The following is a 22,182-nucleotide window of genomic DNA, read 5'->3' on the forward strand; positions in this document are numbered from 1 at the left end:
TATAAACTCAAAGGTTTCTAAGAGAAGGTGTAATGGGGAGTGAGAAGACAGGAAAGTAGAAGCAGCCTAGAGCCCAAGTCCCTCAGGCCAAAGGCTAGCTAACTCCAGAACTCTTTTGCTCTTCTACCTCTTTAGGTAATAATGTTACCTCTCCAGTCCTCCTCTCCCAGCTCCTGTCCAACATATACATTATGTCTGCTTATGCCTCTGGAAACTATTAACAAAGCCAGTTGAGGTTATTTGGACTAACTGAGAAATAGCATCCATTCTCTTATTAAGCATATTGTTTGTTGTTTCTTTACTACACAGTGTTCTTTTAACCCTTTCTCTTTCTGCTTAACACTAAGCACAGAATTGTACAAAATGTTGACCTGGCTTGTTTGTGCCCTCCTCCTGAAAGCAATGAGGTTGCTTCACTGTAATTGAACAAATTTTGAACAATAACCCTGGCTTTCTCCTGAAAATGAACAGTAGTGCATGAAAGGTAATATAGTCCTATTTTGCTGAGTGTAGTGCTCTGAAAGGTCACACTGGGATAGAGATTGTGAATTGTTTGGAAAATAGCCAATTTGATTACAATGGGCAATTCTGAGCTTACTCTTTGCTTGTGTCTATCCTGACTGAAGTGGCAGCATTTATAATAACAGAAGCACCACGGAAGAGATCACAGGCCCAATTTCTATTCTGTTGAAAATCAGAAAGGGGACTTAAATATCAAAACTAAGATATGACCTATTCAATATTGTCTGCAATACAGATATGTAAAAACAAATGCAGAAGCATTAAATTAATACTAAGATATACCTGCTAAGCAGTCATTTGAAGGAGAAAATAATATGAAAAGTTACTATCAAGTATCAAAGGATCATTTTCATTTTTACAAATTTAAAAAAAAAAATCAGAACAGAATCTAAAGCATTTCCTCTCACTATCCAAGTTCCATCGCTTCCCTGGAATTTGCTGTGAACTTTGCTGTTAACTCAGGTGATAGCCACCAGTGGCTAATGTGACTGATTCAGATTCACACAACAGTGCCTGAGGTAATTCACATGTGCTCCTTGTCTGGCAAGAAATATTAACACTCAAAAATTGCAGATTTTCATGGATACACCCAATCTCATATGCAGAATAGAAATCTATATATTTCTAATAACAGTGCTATTGTTTTTGTCTATATAATTCTCTGATGTGAAGCATTGTTGTGAAGGCCAATACAGATAAATGGGTTTTCCTATATGCTGTCTGTTCTAGACATATTTCAAGATATTTTTTTATATTTATCTAGGGTTTGCAGTCATCTAGCAAGTCTAACACACATCCGCCTAGGGTATAAACGATCAGCAGGTCTGATATCTTTCAGAAAAATGGTACTATAGGCTCTTGCAAATGGGTTGCTTACAAATTGAAGTTCCCATGACATTTCTTGCATATTTATAAGTATCTGATTAATGAATAACTATAGATAGTGGACAGCGATGGGAACAGCAATGGAGTTGCAAATGACCTGAATAATTTTAGAGAAGGCCACATCAACCTGTTTGTAAATCCCCTTGTTTCATTTTGTCACACAGGCAAGCTAAACTGAAATCAGTCACTCTCTTTAGCGACCTGGTGTGATGACAGCATAATTCACTAATGAAGTATTAGCACATCATTCTCTGATGGAAATCAACTGTGCTGTTTCTAGCTAAACAGTAGTGTTTAAAGTACAGTCTTAATAACAAGAGGAAGGAAAAGAAGAAAAGAAGAAGCTTCTGCTATCTCTAGAAACTTCTTTAGGTTTCTACTTCCTGATGAGTTTTATTGAAGTTTTGGAGATGGTGGTCAACCAGATGTCCAGGACTACCAGAAAGAGTGAAAATCTCTTTACTCAACCTGGTAAAGTGTCAAGGAGTAACTAGAGACCCCACATTTGTTGATACAATCTGTTCTTTCAGAGCATTTTTTTTTCTATCTGTGTTCCTGAACTATATAGGCACTCATCCAAATGCTGGATCTTGGTGAAGAATGGTCATCGCTCTGGGTTTCTGGTATTCATGCATCTTTTCTTAGTCTCATTCTTTTCTGCTATGGGTGTCTGTGATGCTTTTAATGAAATACTCTTCTGTCTTAATTTTGAAAGAATATGAAGAATTCATACCCAATATTAAGGATTAATGGTCTTGTTTTCAATTTTTAGGTCATTGAGTATCAAAATCATCTATTTTGAGATGGTCTGAAATATTTGGTTTAATAAAAGGCTTAAGGTTAAAAGGTTTGAGAAAGACTTCTCATGTGAGGTGTTTTAAAGCCATCGTAGATAGTCTCAAATGGAAAGCAGACTGGACTGTAATTTTTTTCAGGCCTTTTCAACTACAATTGAGAGATTTAATGTATATTTCCAGCATCTTTGCTGTTCACTGCAGCTGCTAATCGAAAGTCAAAAATCACAACATTGTTCTTGGCAAAGGAGCTAAGAGGAAACAAAGACCAAACAAATTATATACTTTTATTCAGGTTACCAGGTTTCTCTCCAACAGAAGAAAATGCAAGAAATTTGCTTATTTGTAAGCTTTCTGAGAGAGTTATCAAGATGTTATTAGAAAGCAGGGTTTAGGCAGCGTACACAAAAAGATTTGATATTCCTATCACTTTTCCAGCCTCAAAAAATGAAATTTCATAGATTCATGGAATAATATAGATTGGAAAGAAACTCTTTTTGCAAAATGAAACAGACAAAAAGTGGGGTTTGTTCAATTGAAATGTATCCCATGTCCTAGTTTCTTTTTTTTTTCTAGTACAAATAAAATTAAATTCTAAAAGAAAAAGTTAGTTCTGACTGAAAAAAAATCAATTTTGTAAATAGCAAAGTAGATATTTCTTATTGAAAATGTGATTTATTAACAAATAATTCACTGAAATACTTTTAACGAAGTATTTCCTGAAATTCTTTTAACAAATCAGCATTTTTCATTGAAGTAGATGACGAAAAATTCTTACCTGTACAGGAGAATCTCTCTCTGTAGATAAGCTGTATCACCTAAAATTTCTTTTTAGGCTTACGTAGTTTCTGTGTTTTCTTTTTCACCTGTATAAAGTATTGGAAGTTATGGATTTTTTCTTGATTTCTTTTGAAATAGTTTAGAACAATCTAAACACATCAAGAGAGTAGTACTTCCCACAAATCACCTTTTTGAAACACTGCAAAAAGTAATGGTGTTCTTCTAATTGCAGAAGTGGCAACTTACGCTAAGAATGTGTGAACTCATGCTGCACTTGTGCAGACAAATAAAGCAGCCCAAATCTCCCTGCACCCATCAGCTAAACTAAAACTCCTAGCCCTGCAAAACTGCTCCTGTGTAAATGTCAAGTAGTGTCACAGTTCATCTCTTCTCTCACTCAATCACAGAACGTAGTATTTCTAATGCAGAAAATACTGTATTTTCTATTTAAAATAAAAAAAAAAGGAAGGCAGGAGAATAGACTCAGCTTCTTTAACTCCTTCTTTGTAAGTAACCTTGAATGAGAAGTGTACGACTTACACTTGTGCATCTCATAAAGAATATATGTCATTTCACTAAATAAGTATCATATATCTCAATAGTAGGATCAGTTCCCTCCCTGCCCCCTCACAGTAGCTGATCTATCAAGTTAAATCACAGGTTTTTTGATATGAGTGTCAACGTACATCTGACATTAAAAAAAAATAAGCCATGGTTGGGAAGAAAAACAGTGAAAAATACAGTAAAAAATTAACTCCTTATGTTCTCAATTCCCTAAAATCTAGAGAGGACAATGTACAGTTTATGCTCATGTGCAGAGGATATTTTAATTCAAGTACTTTGAATACATGGGCAGTTTTCCATGAACCCATCATCTCTTTCTTTTTTTCAGCATTCCTAAACTACATGTCTTCTTTCATTCATTTTTTGCTCTTGCAAAAATTCTGTGGCTCCAGTTTCCACATTCATTCTTCATCTACGCCTGATACCACGGGGGACTGCATTCACACTTTCTCCTGAAGTTTTTTTGTGTGGCAGGCTTGCCCACAGCAGGGGGTTGGAAGCAGGTGATCTCTAAGGTCCCTTCCAACACAAGACATTCTACGATTCTGTGATTCTCTAAACTGAACAAGCTTAAAATACATTGTTCCCAGAGGGCTTTAAAGACTCAAACATCTGCTAAAACAGAGAAAGACAGTTGAGTTAATAAGAATCAAACTAATATTTTACTGGATCAAGAGTTTTCCTCATAGAATATTTTTCCACAAACTCAATGTCAAAATTTTTAATAAGAATAAATATACAAGGTTCAAGAGGCATGGGATTTTTAAGAAAGAGAGAAGAGCAAGGCTTCCTTCCCAAAAGAGGCACCAGTCCAGTACTAGAGGAGTCCTGTCTGTGAAAATAACACAGCTCACAGCACTGCTCCAGGAGCTCAGGACTCCTACAGGTACAATACCTCACATGGAAGAGGCCTGAGACCCAGAAAAAGGAGCAGGGGGGCCTAGCTGACACCATGACTCCTTGGGCACTTCTCAGTGCCTCTTACAGCCCTGAGGGAAAGCAGCACATTGTCTTGTGTTTGCTGGTGCATGGCCTCTTCTTCCTCCTAGGTTTTGTATAGCCTCATCCACACTGCCTAAAGGTGCAGATCCTCACCTATGCCATCCTGCAGACCTTGTCTGGGCATACTGTGGGAGCTGATGCGGGCTGCAACTGGGCTTATGATTTGCCTGTCCGGATGACCATGCACCAATATCCCAGCTCAGGTCCTGGCCTTTTTTTTTCAGCCTCTGGGTCTGAAGCCCAAGCACCCTAGACTTTACATGCTGCATGGTAGATCACCCTAAACAGGATGACTCTGATCTCCCTTGTGTGCATTTGTGCTGTCCTCTGCAGGCAGGTCCCACTCTTCCTTTGCACTACTTCATGTAGATGCTGGCTTGGCACTGCCTGGTCATGCATGACCAACGGCTTTGAGGAGGTGGATCTCAAGGATCTGAATGCTGTTTCCAAAGAGTGTGTATATCTGCAGCATCTCTGATTTCTGTTTTGAAAGATTCAGACTTCATCCCAGTACAGAAGAAAGCAGGGGAAAATACATAACCTTGAAAAATTTGGATAAATATTTTCCTGATCATATTCACTCTGAAGCTTCTTATGCAGTTAAATTCCAGTCTGACTTCCTTCAAAGTCAGCACTTGTTCACTGACAGCAACCAGTGAAGACCACTACACTGCAAAACTGTGCCAAGCAGCAGTCCTACATCCATAAATGATATATAAAATGCTACTAGCTGGACAATAAAGAGGTATGGCTGTACTCAGTTGGTATCTCTCTGCTCAGAAAGGTGACAAAAGTTGTGTACATATAGAATGTACACGAATAGAACTAAAACCAAGATTATCATTTATTTCAGCCTGAAAAGATCTAGCCTGGAACACCGCTTTTCCCCAAAACACCTGGAGTTCACAGCTCTCACAGTGAAACCTCTGTACCATGAGCTCTGCAGAAGGGGTTTGTTTTATCCATCAGTCTGCAAATAAACTGGGATGTGATAGGCAGTGCATCAGCAGAGAGTCCTGTAGCAGGGGAACATGGAAAGTAAAGGACACAAAGGTAGTGAAGAGTCACATGTTAGCCCTCCTTAACGTATTCCTTTAGATACACAGCAAATGTTATTCTGTTCTTAACAGTGCATGTCCTAGAATTTAATTTCTGTACAAATAATGCAGAGTTACAAGAGGAAATGCTTTAGCTTTACAGTAGATATCTGGATTTCAACAGACATTGGGTTTTCCAGCCAGCGTTGAGGGTCTGGGAGTCTGCAAGTACTGCCTTGGAGAAGAGCCTGCAGGTCTCACAGTGCTGCTCACCTCTCTGCAGACTCCTCCACTTCTGCAAGGTGCTCTTGGGGAAACAGACATTCATATCATGCTCATATCCAATGTATTAATTAGAACTAAGTTACTGGGCAAAAATGCAATATGTGTATAAACATACACAAACAAAATAAGAGTGAAAGAGACAAATTCATCTAATGACCAGGTTGATCAAATTACTTCACATAAACCAACAATTCCTTACAAGCTCTGTGTAATAATTTAGGAAGGCTGAAGTCTTGTTTTGCTCTCAGCTCAGAAAATAACAGGGCTTTTATCAGCTCTCTCTGCCAAGTGACATATTTAAGTTCCAGCCAAATACCTGCTACAGGGAGTGTCAATCTCTCCCAGGCTGAAACTAGTGTTGTGACTGTAGCTCCGCTGCCGGTTCCAAGAGCTTGTGAAGATTATTGGTTATCTAATGGTACCCAACTTTTCACTGACTTTTCCCCTGCAGCTCCCAACAACGGATTACAGTGGATTACACTGGAGATATTTCAATATTTCAACATGACACAGCTATGTACATTTAATATTCAGAAGATAAATTCAATGAAATATCATGATTTATCATGATTCAACTGTAGCTAGTTATTTCAAAAATCATTCTTTACTTGCTGTGCTATAATACACTCTGGGGATTCTTGCTCCATATGTACATCAGCAGCTTGCATCAAAAAATGCAAGAGCACTGAAATAGAGGTGATCCTTAATGGATAAATATGGGAAAATAAAGAGGTGCAAAAGTAAAGACATAAAATTTGTAAAGAGAGTTAAGCCAATAACATGCTGAAAAAAGTCTACAAACTTCTTCACTTAAAGAATTGCAGTTTGGCCTCTTACTTTTTGCTTGCAGGAACACCTGCTTTGTGAGAGAAATGAACTGTGAGATATTTGCTTGTATCAGGGTTCTTTGGCTGTTGGCTTGTTTTCAAATTAGTAGCACTTTGTTATTATGAAAATCTCTCCATTGCCGACACTGGGATCTCGACCACCGCACAGGATGAAATTTCTGTGAGTGTACACCACATAGAACACTGAATATAATCATTCATTAGTCAGTAGAATTGAGTGCTATCTTCTCTATTCTCCCAAGAACTGTATTTTAGTTACCTCAAGCTCCCTAATAGCTTAAAGATGAGTTTATATGATAGAATTAGTGATATCCCATTTAACAAGACAGTTGTAAATCAAAACGGATTAAGGTATTTGAACCCATGTCCAAAATGTTGACATGAATGTCTCTGGGCTCTTGGTGGGCAGCTTTTACCCCTTCAGACTGGCAGAAGCCACAGTACGTGCCATTCATCATTTCAAGGCAGAAGAATTAGGCTTTGACTAATTGGAACATTGGCCTGTTATTTAAATGAAACTTCTTTGCAGTTTCATCAGCTGTGTGGAATCCAGAAAGGCATCAGACTATCCCATCAATTTAGTTAGAAAAGAATAAATGAATAAATAGGCTGACAATTTTCTCCCCTGGGACTCAGACTGTCACTACATTGTTTCTCTATTATTAATTACCTATGTAAAAATAATTCACTGTATGGCAGTATATATTCTGTGTTGTGAATGACAGGATTAGGTTCCTTTCTGTTTGTCCTCTTGTGTGCATTTAAATCATTTGGCATCAGCAAGTGATGTCCAATAGTGTGCTCACTCTGAAGGAGAAAGGAGGAAGTCAACTCATAGACATAAAAGGGTTACAGCCTACTTTTTTGGATGTGCACAATAATGGAGTTAGTTCCTTTATATTTGGTATGAAAGACTAATTTACAACAGCAGCTCTGCTTATGAGGTTTGAATTTAGGGTGTCTTGCAAGCAGTTAGTGTGTAGAGCTGAGATGCAATATGCTAGCAGATGTCACTGACAGGTCAGGGAGTCCTTCAGATACTGGAAGTCCACTAAGACCTTAATGAAAAGGGGCAGAACAGAAGCCAAACACATTTCTTTGAATTGGAGCTTTTTACAAGTGTTTGCCTTGCATAGAAAATTCTTGACACAATTTAGTGGAGAAAAAAGTTAAGAATCTGTTTATACTCAATAAAGCAATACCTTGTAGATTTATTGCACTTAACTCATGGGAGAGTGAAGGAAGCAAATGGGAGGTGGAGGGAGTCAGAAGTTTCCTCTTAGTAAACTTCAGACTTTCATCTACCTCCCTCCTGAGTGCCAGAGAGACAGGTATATTCATCATATTGCACCAGCAGGTCTATCCCCAATAAATATTTTTCTTGTATGCCATCTGAATAATTTTTTTAGTCTCATTCAAATAGTGACACATTTCATTTGTGTCTTACAGACTTTGCCATATGCCTTTTATCTCCACTGCTGCAGTATTATTAATCCTTTAAAACTTGTAAAAACTATGTCAAAGCAGAAATTCAGTCTTCTCAGTCCTACATCCCAAAGGGGTCTCACAATTTCAGAACCAGTGCTGTGTAATTTCAAAGCTACTTCACTGATTCTTCCAGGAAACAATTCTTTCAGAGCTGAAATTTTCACAAGGGTTCAGACATCCAGCCTTTCTGAAAATGTTACCAATAATCCAAGAGAAACACTTTGAGTATTCTCATGAGGATGAGATAGGTTATTTTTTCTTATGGCCCTCTCCTGTATTCTGTAGAAGAATGGTGCTGTCTTTAAAGCACTCTTCAGACAAAGATGTGGCTTTGGGAGATAGAGCAGTAAAAATTTGTGTTCCCAGTGGGCTTTCTGCATAGTACAGAGCACTTTTCAGCATCTTGTATATTATCTGCTCCCTGCACAAAGGGATTCTAAACTAAATTCCTTGCGGAAACTCCCTCCATATAATGCAAAATTTTAATTTGTGCCGCCTTCTTTTTCAAGATGACACAAATTCAGATTGTCTGGTATCAACGATTCTTCCTATTCCCCCAAGAACTTCACAGAGCAAAATGATCTCACCTCACAGTCTTCTCTTTCATAAGAGTGCAGCCCTAATTTCTTTGGTTTATCTGGTACAATCAGTGTCTCCAAATCCCTGCATTATTCTGCTTGCTCTTGATGCATCTTTACCCATCTCTATAATAATTCCTTATAATCAGGTGATCAGAAAGGAAGGTGATAGTATAAGTAAGGTTCTGCAGTTCTAAAGGAAGGTAATTTCTTAATACTTAAATCCACTATTTACGTACAATTTGCAAAGGTTTCTGTAAATTTCTGCGTGCGTATGCACCAATTTTAATCCTTCTGCCTCAAATTTGTTCTCACTGTTATCCATGAATTACATTTTCCTGAACTGCATTTTTGCACAGTATGATCTTTCAGAGTCTGGTCCTCTGTTTTGTCCAGCTCCTCATTACTCTATCTAGGTCATTCATCTTCCCATACACACATGTAGCTTCTTTACTTTGGCAGCGATCCCGTTTTCTGCATTATCTGCAAATATTTTTGCTCTACAGCATTTTTATCTACCTAAGGCCTCAGACTAATAGTATGAATAAGAGGAACAAATCAAAGCTCAGTTCTCATCTTTGCAATTCTCTGCTCCTCCCTTCAGCTTACACCAAAATATTACGATCTCTATGCTGAAGCCACTTCTTAATTCAGTCAGATATGTCACCCGTTGACCATACTGCCAATACCATACAAACCTTTTATGTGTTTGTTGCAGCCACAAAACCATCATGAAACCTGTGTAACTCATATCTCCAGCTTCCTCTTGCCAGGTCTTTGTGCCTATGCCTAAAAATAAAAACATCAGATTATTAAGACAGAATCATCTCTCTGTTAATCCATGTGCATCCCAAATGACAAAATAATATCTCAGTAAGGACCTGTTTGTCCTCCTTCTGATGAGTCTTAATAGCATTCTCCACCAGTGCTGGTCATATTGCTATCTGCTTCAGTCTGCCACCTCTGACACTGCAAAGCAATGGGTCAGCATTAAGAGATCTGCGGTACGTGAATGCTTCTTCTCAAAACAACACAGCATGATGATTTCAGAAATACTGAGAACAATGGTTTGACACTAAGAGATTCAGTGTACACGTTACATGAATACTAGTTCTCAAAATGGCACAGCAAGAAGATGTCAGAAACATTTAGCTCCTCCTGCTCATTGAGAATGTACAGTGTATACTCTGTTGACTGAGTAAGTCAGTCAGGAAGAACTTCATTCAAAGGAACTCCAAATTTTTGACAGATTCTTTTGCACATGCATACCACAGCAACTTCCAGCCTGGTATGTATAAACCTCTGTTCTTAAAACCCCATCACAAACCATTTTAGGAGTCATTTTCTACTTCATGCCAGGATCATGATCTCAACAAGCTTGTTACACGAGGATACATCAAAATAGTGAGAAATATGAACAAAAATCCCTCCCATTTTCATTCTGAACTAGAACTGAGGTGACAAACAAAACCTCTGGCAGTGCTCTCCTGGGCTTATGAGACTGCTAATCCACCACTTCAGCAACCTTTCCCAGTCCTGGGCAAAGTAGTTTGTCAAGAGCTGCCACAGGGAGGGTAGAATCACCAGTGGTTTCTACTGGGACATTCCTGTCCAGGCACACAGGAGAGTTTTTCAAATCTCAGGATGGTATGGCTGCCATCTGCAAACATGAGGCATCATGAGTCGCTCTCTATTGTGGTGTAGCTCTTTCAGGGCAGTAGGTTTCTCAGCTGAGTAAGTTCAGCCTGCTAACTTTGTCTCTCGGAAAGAGGTTTTGGAGCCATGTGTAAAGCACAAAAAGGGCTGGATTTGTTGGAAGAAGCATTAGTGATGGGGATTTTCTACACTTATCCAAATTATCTACTTTTTTTTTTTTTTTGCATGGTCAGTATTTTCCTTCAACAATGAGAACTGATCCTCCGATCTGCTGAAAAATGTGGTTTGTAGTAGTTTACAGTCAACATCCTTTAAGCATGCCTCTTGTTCAGCCAATACAGCCTTGATTGGGCTGCTCTAGTTATGTCTCTGTTCTTCTTTTGCTGTACTAATCCCCAGGAGACAAAAGAAAAAAAAAAAAAAAAGAAAGAAAATATAGATCAGGGTAACAAATCCCCAGGCTAAATACATTCAGGATGAGCCACTGCACAACATGGTCTGATTAAAAGTCCCCTAAGAATACTGTGTGAAGTGACTAATTCAGAGAGTTTTGCAATGTTTACAAGGCCAGGGTCCCATATCTGAAACGTATTGCTACTTTTATCTATCACAGGCTTTTTTGGCTCTAACTATTCCTCTCTCTATGTAAGTTTTATATTTTCCTAGCACTAATAGCGGCAATGTCTGCACAGCTGTATTTAAAGTTGTATCAAAGATATCCAATAATGAGAGCACACTTACAGGGAATTTCAAAGTCATCTGTAAAATATAATTTGGGGATGAAACTCAGCAAGAAAATCTCATCCCAGAAGCAAATTCTTTTGTAACATTAAGGGGTCTGGGGGCAGGAGGGGAGAGAAGAGAGAAAATTACTGCAAAGGTGAACAAAAAAGTGCTTTGCGGGGAAGTGAAGAGACTACCTTCAAAGAGCTTAGAATCCCAAATATTGAAGAGAATATGTGTGTAGACTTAAATGTGACAGACGTATTTCTCTTTGAAAGTCAGTTCCTGCTTAAGTTCACGTTGAGTGTCAAGTGTTTGCCCTTCAAATGATGCCAAGTTCTTATTTTAGAAGGCCTGCTCTTTACCCCAAGCACTGATTTTTGCTCGATTAGTTAATTGTGTGCAAACTCCCAAGTATTAAATAAATCTGTAAATGGGCTGAGAGTTGTATCTTGGATTTCTCACTTCCCACCTTTTTTGAGTGCCCCCGTTCAAGGCTGGAACATCTGATTTATTGAGAATTTCTGATCAAGAAATTCATGTTAGATCAGTATGGACAATTAAAAACATCGACTCTCTTATTACTGTCTGTTCTGAGGCACTGGGGGAAAAAAAGGCATTGCAGCTTTCCTGAATTCCTTCTGATTTTTCAAAGTAAGACTGATGACACAGTACTCAAGTGCACCAAAATATAACCTTTAGAAAACCATGGCAATTATACTGATCTTGTAGGTCTTTTCCATTACTTTTAAAGACATGGTTTGTCTGAGAGAAACAAACCAAAAAGCATTAGCCAGAATAACAATAAACAACAGTGGAAATGTTTTGCATGCGCAGGAGCATCTAGCAAAGCTGCACCAGGACACAGATGAGCAGGAAGCTACTGAGGACTTTCACATTTTCTATGATGGACTGACTGGAAACAGCAGCAATGCTGGATCAGCCAAGAAGAACAGCAGATGGCTAAATGGTGTTGGCCAAAAAGTCAACAAGAACACACAGAGCAGCCTGTGGAGGCAGGTCTTCAGCAGGAGGTGCTCTGCCAGCAGAGGCATGGGCAGCAATGATTTCTTCACCTTTGTTCACTGGAAGTTCTAGGCATCTTATTACAGATGTTCTGTATACAAAGGCAAAACAGGGCAAAGGTTGCTTTCCTGATGAGGATCTTTTACACCAATTCATAAACAAAACAAAACAAAACCAATTGGGTGGATTTCCCATCCATGCTGGCAAATGGAGACCAAACTGCTGGATAGGACCATCCTAGCCGGCTCAAATGCTTGGTACTCACATGCCCTTTGCAATTTAGACTCAGTGCAAGATAGCATCACTGTGAGGGACAGCAGCACTTAAGACTCCTGGTGGTGAGCACTCTGTGAGCCACTGACTCAGGCAGAAGGCAGGCCCTGCCCCTTCCCTGCAGAGCTGCACTCCCCAGCAGCTGCCAAAACCCTTTCCGCATGCAGGGAATTAAGTTTCACAGATGCTTGTGAGTTCGGTATTGCATCTATTCTGAGAAATTGATTATATCCAGTCTGAAGAAAGCAAAGCAAAAAACATGCCAGGAGATCTGCCCAAGGTCACATTGCTAATCTATTGGAGAGCCTGAAATGGAGGCGAGATAGAGCTGCTGGCTCTTTCTCCTTTGATTAATCACCAAACTGACATGTCCTCTCTTACGCCCTCATCTAAATCCAAGTTAATTAAACCAGCTTTGGGTGTGAACATTATTAAATCAGTTGAAACCTGGCTAATATCAGATTAACTTGCACCTGCAGATGTTTAGCCACCAGTTCAACTGCCACAACCTGTTTTTAAAACAAAAATACGTGAATCCCCACCATGGTCCCACCAGCCTGGCTGGTTTGGTGTAGAATCACACCTCCATAGACTAACATTTCAGTAGTGCTAGGAAAAGCTGTGTGTGGCAGACAGGAGGGGAAGAAAACAACAGATAAGTCAGTCTGTGCCTTGTGACAGAGTACTAATACAAGAAGATGTAACTGGCAGCTTCTAAATTTTCAGTTGAAAGAGTTATCTCTGCAAAATATATAATATTGCAGCTGTAATTATTAGGAATTGGGATTATCTATTCAAATAGTTGAGTAGCCTAGGGAAGTAAGCCACAGAGAGAGATGCAGCGTCTCTAATTAAACCCGCTGACCTAGTTGGTAAAAACAGACAAACCATGGCTCTCATAAGCCCTTCTTTGGGTCTGAAATGAAAGCCATGGATTTCAAGCTAAGAGCAGGCTGGGAACAATTGCTCTGAGTGTTCAACCTTCCACAAAGCTATTCAGCAGTCATGCCTTGCATGTGATACTGAGTGTGTAAATACAGTTATCTGATTCTTGCAGTTCCTCTGTGTTTCCTTCATTTTACATTGCATAAAGAAAAAAAGAAAAAAAAAAAAAGAAAAAAAAAGTGCAACAAAGCCCCTTCTTATTTGTCTTCCAACACTGAGATGTCATGGTAGCTGCTCAGTCTTGACCATCACCACTTAAACCTATTAGATCAATGTTTCTTGGCTATGCAGCTGTGTCTTGTGGGCTAATTACTGAGGAAGCAGTGACTGCTTTAAAAAGAGGCTTCTGCAAGGAATCCGGTAGTGAAAGGAGCCTGGCTCATATAGAAGCACTTGAAAGGAAATACCAGATGCCAATTGCTTTGGTCTAGAGGCTCTATTTTCCTGGCAGTGGGCAAAACAGGAGTGAAGCCAAGTGGAGAGTTGCATCAATACTGAGCATCATTCTTTGCTCACTCTTCTACTCTGAAAATCCTTGTGGGTAGAAATTAGGTTCCCATCAGAGATAGATATTGCCAGAATTAGCAGCAAAAAAAAGTCTGGTCTTGCCATCAGAGGTTCATTAGCATACAAAATGTCTCTATAAGAAAGAATTGTGTCAATCGCTGACGCTGTGCTCCATTGTCTTCAGTGCTGCTGAGCTCAGGCAGAACAGTTCACCCACCCTTACTCTGAGATAATTCACACTCCGATCACTGCAATGTTATGGAGGGAGGGAACAGAGAGCGAGAGGTTGTGTAGGAAGAAAGTGCTAAAACTTTATTCAAATTATACTTTACAAGCATGAAAAACAACTAGATGGAAGCAGAAATCAAGATAAATAGGGGGAGGAGAATGGTTAATTATACTTGCACTTTTCAGGAACTGTGTTAGCTTCAGATAGGCTCCCTCAGTGTGGGATAGATAATTCCCAACAATATCACCACAGTCCTCTTAGAAAGATAATGCTGAAAAGGGAAACCAATTTTAAGGAAAACAATGTTATTTTAAAAGACACTGATTTCACTGTGTGGTCATTTTGAAGTGGGCAAATTAACAATTAAAAAGACTCTCATGTACCATAATCTCTGATTGTTCTATTTTAATAGCTATCTCAGTAGAGAAGATTCTCTTCAGTAGCTAGAGATCTAATTTCTGTTAATTTTGTGCAACTCTAGCAGAGACACTGACATTCATTTGCAATGTGCCGCACACCCTTTCCCCTGCCACTGCTTCTTCTAGGAATATATCTCTTGAAAGCACACTGATTATCAGCAGATTTTCTCTGCTAACTACAAGCTTTTGCAGTCCAAACCAAAACTGCTGATGGGTTAGGAAGTGGCCAAGAGAATGCATAACAAATGTCACACTAGGAAACTAACCCTCTTTTCCCAACTGCACTCCATATCGTTTCACCATCTGGAAGTACTGCAAAAGGTGAAAATGCTCACTCCAGGCTGCACCTTGACTTCAGAGCTCAGGAGGAGAAATCTCAAGTACCTCACTCCCCAATGCAGCATTATCCAAAGGGTTGTGCTGCCCATAACACATGCATTTTAATAAAAATCCTTCCTCCAATTGTTTGTGTGCTGCTTAGCTTAACAGGGTCTGGGAGAGGAAGTAAGTCTTTTACACGTGTTTGCTGCTTCAATAGACTTCTACAAGTCCTGACCAAAGTGGTCACAAATGACATCTGTTGTGGAATGAGTAACGGAATATGTCTTACCATAAGAGGAAGTTATTACGTTAACAATAAAACATCTTTATTTTCTAATGGTGATAATGATTAACACATACTTTCTCCCAGGAAGAGCATAAGAATATTACAGCAGCAGAGAGACTCCGGGAACAAGCCCATTTTGTAGCAAAAGCAAGCTCATTTGAAAAGATACGTGTTTCTTAAGAATTAAAAAGGAAAAATATCATAAAATAAATACAGAAATCTACACTTACATATACACAGAGTACAAACTCTTCATTTATGTCTACTTGACCATTAGTGACAGACCTAATACAGTGTTTGGAAACGAGTGGGAACAGACAAGGTATGTATTACATTCTGTTCAGAAATGGTGTCTTTATCTCTGCACTGTGCTAAATACGTCCATCAGGAAAGGGTTAAAAGAATAACAGAACTGTATAGCTTGCCAGACTGGTTGCAGCTAACCCATATACACAATTTCGGGGGCCTACCCTCGCTTCCCACTTTGAAACCTGACCTCACTGCTCTGGCTTCTGTTATGCAGAATGCTAATTATCCTGCAGAAATGATACTGCAGAGCTCTGTGCTGTGACTTGGGGGGATGGGTTTCAGTGCTTTAGACATCGTTAGAGCAAGTCAAAGTTTTATGTAAAACTTTTTAGCATGAAAAATTACTCTGTCCCCAGAAATAAATTATTTCTTGTACATTTTTCATTTCACAATCTTTTGGATTTGTCAAGTAAAACAATTTTTCACTTTTCCAGCATTTGGGCTTCTCTGTTCCCCCTTGAATGCATAGAAATAAGGAAAACAGGCTGATAAAACTGACAAGAAAAAATTCTTAATAGGTGTTGAGATAAATAATTAATGAATGTCCAAAACCTTAAAAAAAGAAAAGGGGGAAAAAAAAAAGAGTTTAAATTCCCTTTGTATTAAACTTCAGAAAACTGACATATTTTTTAATATATTTGTAATGCACATGATCTCTCTTTTGGCAACTCTGATCATACCATGTATTCTCCAGAATAGAAAAGCAAGAAAAGCATTAAGCCAGAGTTTTACTACAATACCTGTAACTGAGGACAGAGTGCAATATGTGTGTCTCTTAGCAATTCCATTGAGGGAATTATTTTTCTCCGTTTTGAACAAAAGGATGAAGTCCATATGTCAACTGAAAGTGCATAATAAACCTTTGCACAGTTAAGGAAAACAAATTCATATATTATTTTCTTGTTTAATTTCCATCTCATAGTTTGTGTCAGAGGATTAGGAACAACAGGAAAATAACTACATAAACATATAACATGTAGCTAAGGTTCTCAAAGTACAGAAGTCGGTCAAAATAATTGGTCCTCTTCTACAAATGAAGCTGTTAAAGCACAGAGGAAGAAAAGCAGTGCACTACTCAGTAATTTTCCCTAGTTCTTCAGGTATGATAAGTAGTTATGTCTTCTGGAAACAGTTTCCACTGCAAATAGCCTTTCCAAACTTGAAAGTTACTAGAAGAGAAATATGATTGGGAATTTCAGCCAGAATAAAAATAATCAACAACCTAACACTGTTCCAGTCTCAGGTAACACTTTGTTGGCACTTGGGGTACATAATATTTGGCTACCAAAATTTCAGCACTGGTCTATGATCCAAAATTATTTTCCAGGGTGTGTTAAGGTGAGTTTGGCATGTCAATTCACATCTTGCAGTTCCAGTTCCACACCAAAAAGCTGGGAACAATAATTCCTTTGTTAGTGAGAAATATTTTACAATCTCCTCAGTCTGAATCCAGATGAGAGCCAGGTAATACTAGCATTACCTGGCAGACTACATTTCTGTGTCTGCAAGTTCAAGAGCAAGCATTGAAGTCAATAAATTGTGTGGCTCTGCAACTCTGCCTGGAGGGAAATAACCCCAAAGAAGCGTCTTCTGGCAAGCTGAGAGTAGGGTTGAGCACATCCTAATTCATTATATTCTATTTCATCAACTTCAAGTATCTAAGACCATTCCTGATAACTAGTCTATTTATATGGTCTTCAGATACCCAAGTTCCCAGTGTATCAGAATCATATGTTTGCAAGTGACAAATACCATTACCCTCAATAGAAAAAGGCAGATTTTTGAGTCAGATCATATGAAGGATTTAAAGCACTTTTTCCACCTCATTCAGAAATCCAGATACAAAAGCCATCTCTCTAAGATAACTTGGCTTTGTGATTTGCCCTGAAGGGCTATAGTAGGTCCAGAAATCAATGACTAGATTGAACCGCATCATAACCTTGCTGTAGGCTTTTTTCACCTGGGACAGCTATATTGATGATAATTTCAAATTATTAAGTTCTTCAGACATTCATGTGTGAGAGAATGCAATAATGAGATAACTGTTTATTAAAAAAAAACAAGGAGCAGATTTCAGCATTATAGGATATGTGGCAGGTTTTTCTCTTTGCTGTTGAGTAACGCTGCAAGCCAAGCAAAGCTGCAAATCTTACAGCTATATTGTATATGTATGCATCGAGCAAATGACACTGCTGGTAATGATTGCAGCAATGTGAGCAATCCCCCCTTGCACGGGGAAGTAGGTGACTTTGTGTCATTCAGAAGAGAGGAGAAAAATGGAAGAGAGTAAAGAGCAGAGCTAGAGAGATGGGCTTCACCTTCCTCTCGTCCTTCCACCTCTCAAATCAAGCACGCATTTTTTCCCTCTCCCCATTTGTGGGGGACCACAGTATAGTAATACTTCAGAGATAGCCTGTGGAAAACTTTGGCCTCCTTGGAAAAACAAGCACAATATGATTAAATGAGCCAGAAGGGTTGAAGTGTCTGTGTCACCTGCGCTAACCTTGCTTTTGGATTGTCTTCTACACTCACCTGTCAGTGGAAAATCACCCTTGCTGCTGCAGAAATTTCATTCTATTTTGTGATGTGTATTACAGCACTGTGATCTTTCCTCAGACATTAACGTAAACTCTCCTAAACAATATTGCTGTGTAGGATCTATGCAATATGGTGGTGGAAGCACATGTACGTCTATGAAGTCTGATAGGAAGATATATTTGTTTTTATATCTATGGGATCTATGAGGAAATTTGAGAGGTGTTTGTTTCTATCCCTTGTTACCAGCGAGCTCCTAAATACATACAAAGTAAAAGCAGAGCAGAATCCCAGTAAGGCTAGCAGCCCACACAAGGAATAGATTTGTAAAGAACATAATATCAAATTTTACTTCAAATATTCCATTCACTTCTATTTATAAGAAAATATGCTGTCACTTTTAGATCACGTTCAAAGGTTTTGGAGTTTGTAAGTGACAGAATGACAAGGTACTGATATCTGGTAAACCTTTCCTCTCTTAAAGTGATTCTCTGGCCAAAAGCTGCATCCAGCCACTTCTCAATTCAACATCACACACTAACCTGACAAATACATGATGCTCACAGCAGTCATTTAGAGCTCAATTTTATTTCCTTGTGGTTGCTGGTTAACTATAGTCAAAAAACACTACCCCTGCTAACTCGCAATAAGTAGCAAAGCAAATTCTCCCTGTTACATCTTGTTTTATAGGCAAACGCCTTCATCTCCACACAAAATAGCCACTCACAAGACACTTTGATCCCCAGCATGCACTCCCAACATGTGCTGAATAATATCAATTCTTTTTCCCACAAACAAATCCGAACAAGTGCCACTGAGCTATCTTCTCTCACTTCTGGCAGCAGTCAGTCCAGGCAGAAGCTGAGTTATTTCATTTCACATGCAGCTCCCAGAGATTGCCACCGTCTGCTTTAGGTGCTTAAACGACCCCTGCCTTGGGTCTGAAAATTCCCGTCATATCCTGCAGCTTCTGCCACTGAATAATTTCAGCTTTCTTCTATGCTGCCTTTGTGGACTGTGATGGACTACCCTAGCTGTACACAAGTGGAAGAGGGAAGAGTTTGAACCACTGCAGTTTCCTTTAGGAGGGCTCAGTGGACCTTCTGAGCTCCTGTTCCAATACTCAAGCCCCCATCCCATAAACTGCTCTGACAGCATGAGGGAACACGTGGTAAATGGGAATGATGAACATACCACCCAATTCTGCAAAAAAAAAAAAAAAAAAAAAAAAAAAAAAAAAAAAAGCAAGGAATAAGGTACAACAGTGAATATTTTTAACATAGAGCAGTTTTGCTCGCCTATTTCTGTCTATGGCCTTAAAGCTTCATTCGGCCCACAGACAAACTCATACAGAACAGAAAAAAAAAAATGACTTCATGACTTCATGAGATTCATAGTACTGATTTGTCATTACTCTCCCAAGAGTCATGCATAGATGTGGCCTTGGTCACCTCTTTGGACTCCTCCCCACCAAATCATTAAGTAGGACAAAGTTGGTAACAGGTACAATTGTTCTGGTGGCTTTCTTGCTGCAGGTCAGGGGTAAACTGCCCTCAGGAAATGCCACTCAAAGAGTGTCCAGCACAGAGGATATGTGAGTAATTCACCACCCTTGAATCAGCCTGTATCTCAACACTAATATCATTAAACCTGTCTATTAATTGATATTTCTTAATTTCTGATATATCCACACACCAGCACTGATGATAAGTGGTTATCATGCACTAGAGCAAGGAATGATACATACATAGTATCTCTAATATCATTTTCCAGGAACTGCAAGAATGGATAGTAAAAAAGCTGTTCAGAAATTAATATTCTCCATGTGAAGAAACTTAATTTGTCCAAAACTAAGTTATTGCAGCAATCTCTAAGCTTTTCAGATCAGATTGTCATTCTAAATATGCTTTTTTTTTTTTTTTTTTTTTCCTACAGACAGGTGACACACATTTGTGTGATGATGGTTATATCCCAGATGTGTTTGCTTGCAGTACTTTTCAATAGATGCAAGGCATCGGCTTCACTCCAGTTGAACTGCTGAAATTAGGACTGGCTTCTCTACAGGAATGTAGAGGGCGTAAATATCCAGAGGCAACAGGTATTTATTTCTATGCCTGCTGGTAAAAGCAAGTGTTAATAGTAATTACAAAGCAATACATTTCTAATTGCAATAGATCACACCCTCGAAGGCTAGACTTTCAGATTAGTTTCTCAGTCCTTCAGCATACTAAGCAGCTCTTCTAGCAAGATACTTTACGCTTTCAACAGCATTAAGGAAAGAATACCTGGTCAAATCTTTGAAAATTAGATGGGGAGATATTCCCCTACACATACACACACATACACATACTAAGTCCTGAACTCCAAGAAAACTACCGAAGACTGTAAAAGAAAATGAGCTTAGAACTCCCATGTTCAAACCAAGTACACAAATTCTCTTGGAACTGATGAAAGAAAAAGGTGTAATTTGCACAGCATATTGTTCACTGTGAGGCATTGATCACATTGTGAGGCACTGTAGGTATTGATCACCGTACATTCATTTCACAACCAAGATCAGACATGTGACAGATCTGGCCTCTTGACACCATGGTACAAAACAAGCAGTCACCACAGCAGTGTTGCAGAAGCCAGTCACCATCAGCAGCTTCAAGTGGGTGTACTTTACTTTCAGCTGCATGGGGAAAAGAGCCCAAGAACCTGCTGCTATCCAGAGAGGTCAGATGAGACTTGCTAAATGAAGGTGACTTGCTCCATTTACATTCAGAAGAAAAGAAAAAAAAGAAAAGAAATTAAAAAAAAAAAGAGAGAGACTTGGAGCATAATTATTAAATTGTACTAGCTACTTTGGTGTTTACAATATTAGTAGGCCTTTTTTTAAATCCCCAAAGGAAAGACTCTTTGAGAAGCTGTTTACTTCTTCAGTTTTATCTTACAACAGTATGCCTTATTCACCTTACCTAGACTCTCATGGAGAATATCATTTAAGAACTTTCATTTAAATACTTTTCTGCATTAGAAAATGAAATTCTCCTTCTTGAGAGTTTCTATCCTCCCAGTTTGCCCTTCATACCACTGCTTTTTAGCCAGCTTAGCTGAGATACTTTTATTCCCCTTTATTTTTTCTTGTACGTCTTCAATCATTTTTCCTAAATAATCTATAGTTTAGAAAAATTGGTTCTTATGATGTGGAATACTGATAATCAAAAATCATGAAACCATGACATGTAGCAACAATGGATCATGGTAGAAATGACCCAAACCCAGACCCACGCTACTTTAATTCAAAGTACCACACTCTCTTCTTCTGTAAATTGAGCTCTCTTCTTAGATTACAGCTCACGTAGTCCTAATGTAGTGGGCTTTTAGGGGGAGAACAGATAGTGACTCATAGCAGTTTTAGGCAGAGTCAGGAAACAGCTTGGCTTACAGGCCTGTTGGAGAACAGAGACATCAACTGATCTGCACCTCCCAAGAAGCAATTTCAGATTTTAAGGGGAAGAAAGAGGCAGAGGTGTATCAGAGTCTAAAGGATCTTTGCACTCCTGGCTGCTGCCCTTGCCCTCTCCTGCCTGTCACCTACCCTACCTGCTCCACCCTCATGCTGACATCTCACACCTGTCATTGGTATAGCCCCCTTCTGGCTCCTCCAGCACTAAAAAGAGGTTGAACAGTATACAACAGCTCTGCAAAACATATCAGTGTGCACATGTCCACATTGTTTACATGTAACTGCCTGATATGCCAAATCTTCCCACCTTGGATGCCACCTCCTGTTGCATGACTCCAAGCAAAAAAAAAAACATGTCCCAGCACAGGAGAGCAAGCAATGCTAATCTGTCCTCTTCAGTTAAGGGTACATATTTCTCCAAACAAAGCAAAATGTCTCCATCAAAAATGTTTCCATATCCAAGCGTATGCTTCTTCAAGAAACCATTGGAATTTCTACAGAAAGCACGCATACGTTGCAAATAAATAAATAAATAAATAAATAAATAAATGGATACTAACAAAAAATTGAGTTTTTCATTCAGACCTCCTCAATTTGTTGATGGATTTCAGGAACCAGACTACTGCTTTGGACAAATTCTTTCATATACGTGTGCAAGGGCTCTGTTTACCCTCCAGAATCAAAGAGTGGCAGTGAATCACCACACCTACCACACTGAT

The 22,182-nt window shown here is 39.0% G+C and overlaps 1 protein-coding gene across 1 annotated transcript in view; it reads right to left on the reverse strand.

The window, feature by feature from the left end:
* Nucleotides 1-2,978: 2,978 nt before the first annotated feature.
* LOC146544972 (uncharacterized) overlaps nt 2,979-22,182 on the reverse strand; it is a 116,732-nt gene continuing 97,528 nt past the window's right edge. Inside the window, exons 3-4 of the mRNA XM_085217100.1 lie at nt 9,482-9,572; nt 2,979-3,067 (exon numbers count right to left, since the gene is read on the reverse strand). Of these exons, the coding sequence (XP_085073226.1) occupies nt 3,064-3,067; nt 9,482-9,572 (95 nt within the window). The 3' untranslated portion in view covers nt 2,979-3,063. The remainder of the gene's footprint in view (nt 3,068-9,481; nt 9,573-22,182) is intronic.

Source organism: Meleagris gallopavo, chromosome 2, assembly GCF_905368555.1.
Source record: "Meleagris gallopavo chromosome 2, MGAL_WU_HG_1.1, whole genome shotgun sequence".
NCBI classification, from domain to species: Eukaryota; Metazoa; Chordata; class Aves; order Galliformes; family Phasianidae; genus Meleagris; species Meleagris gallopavo.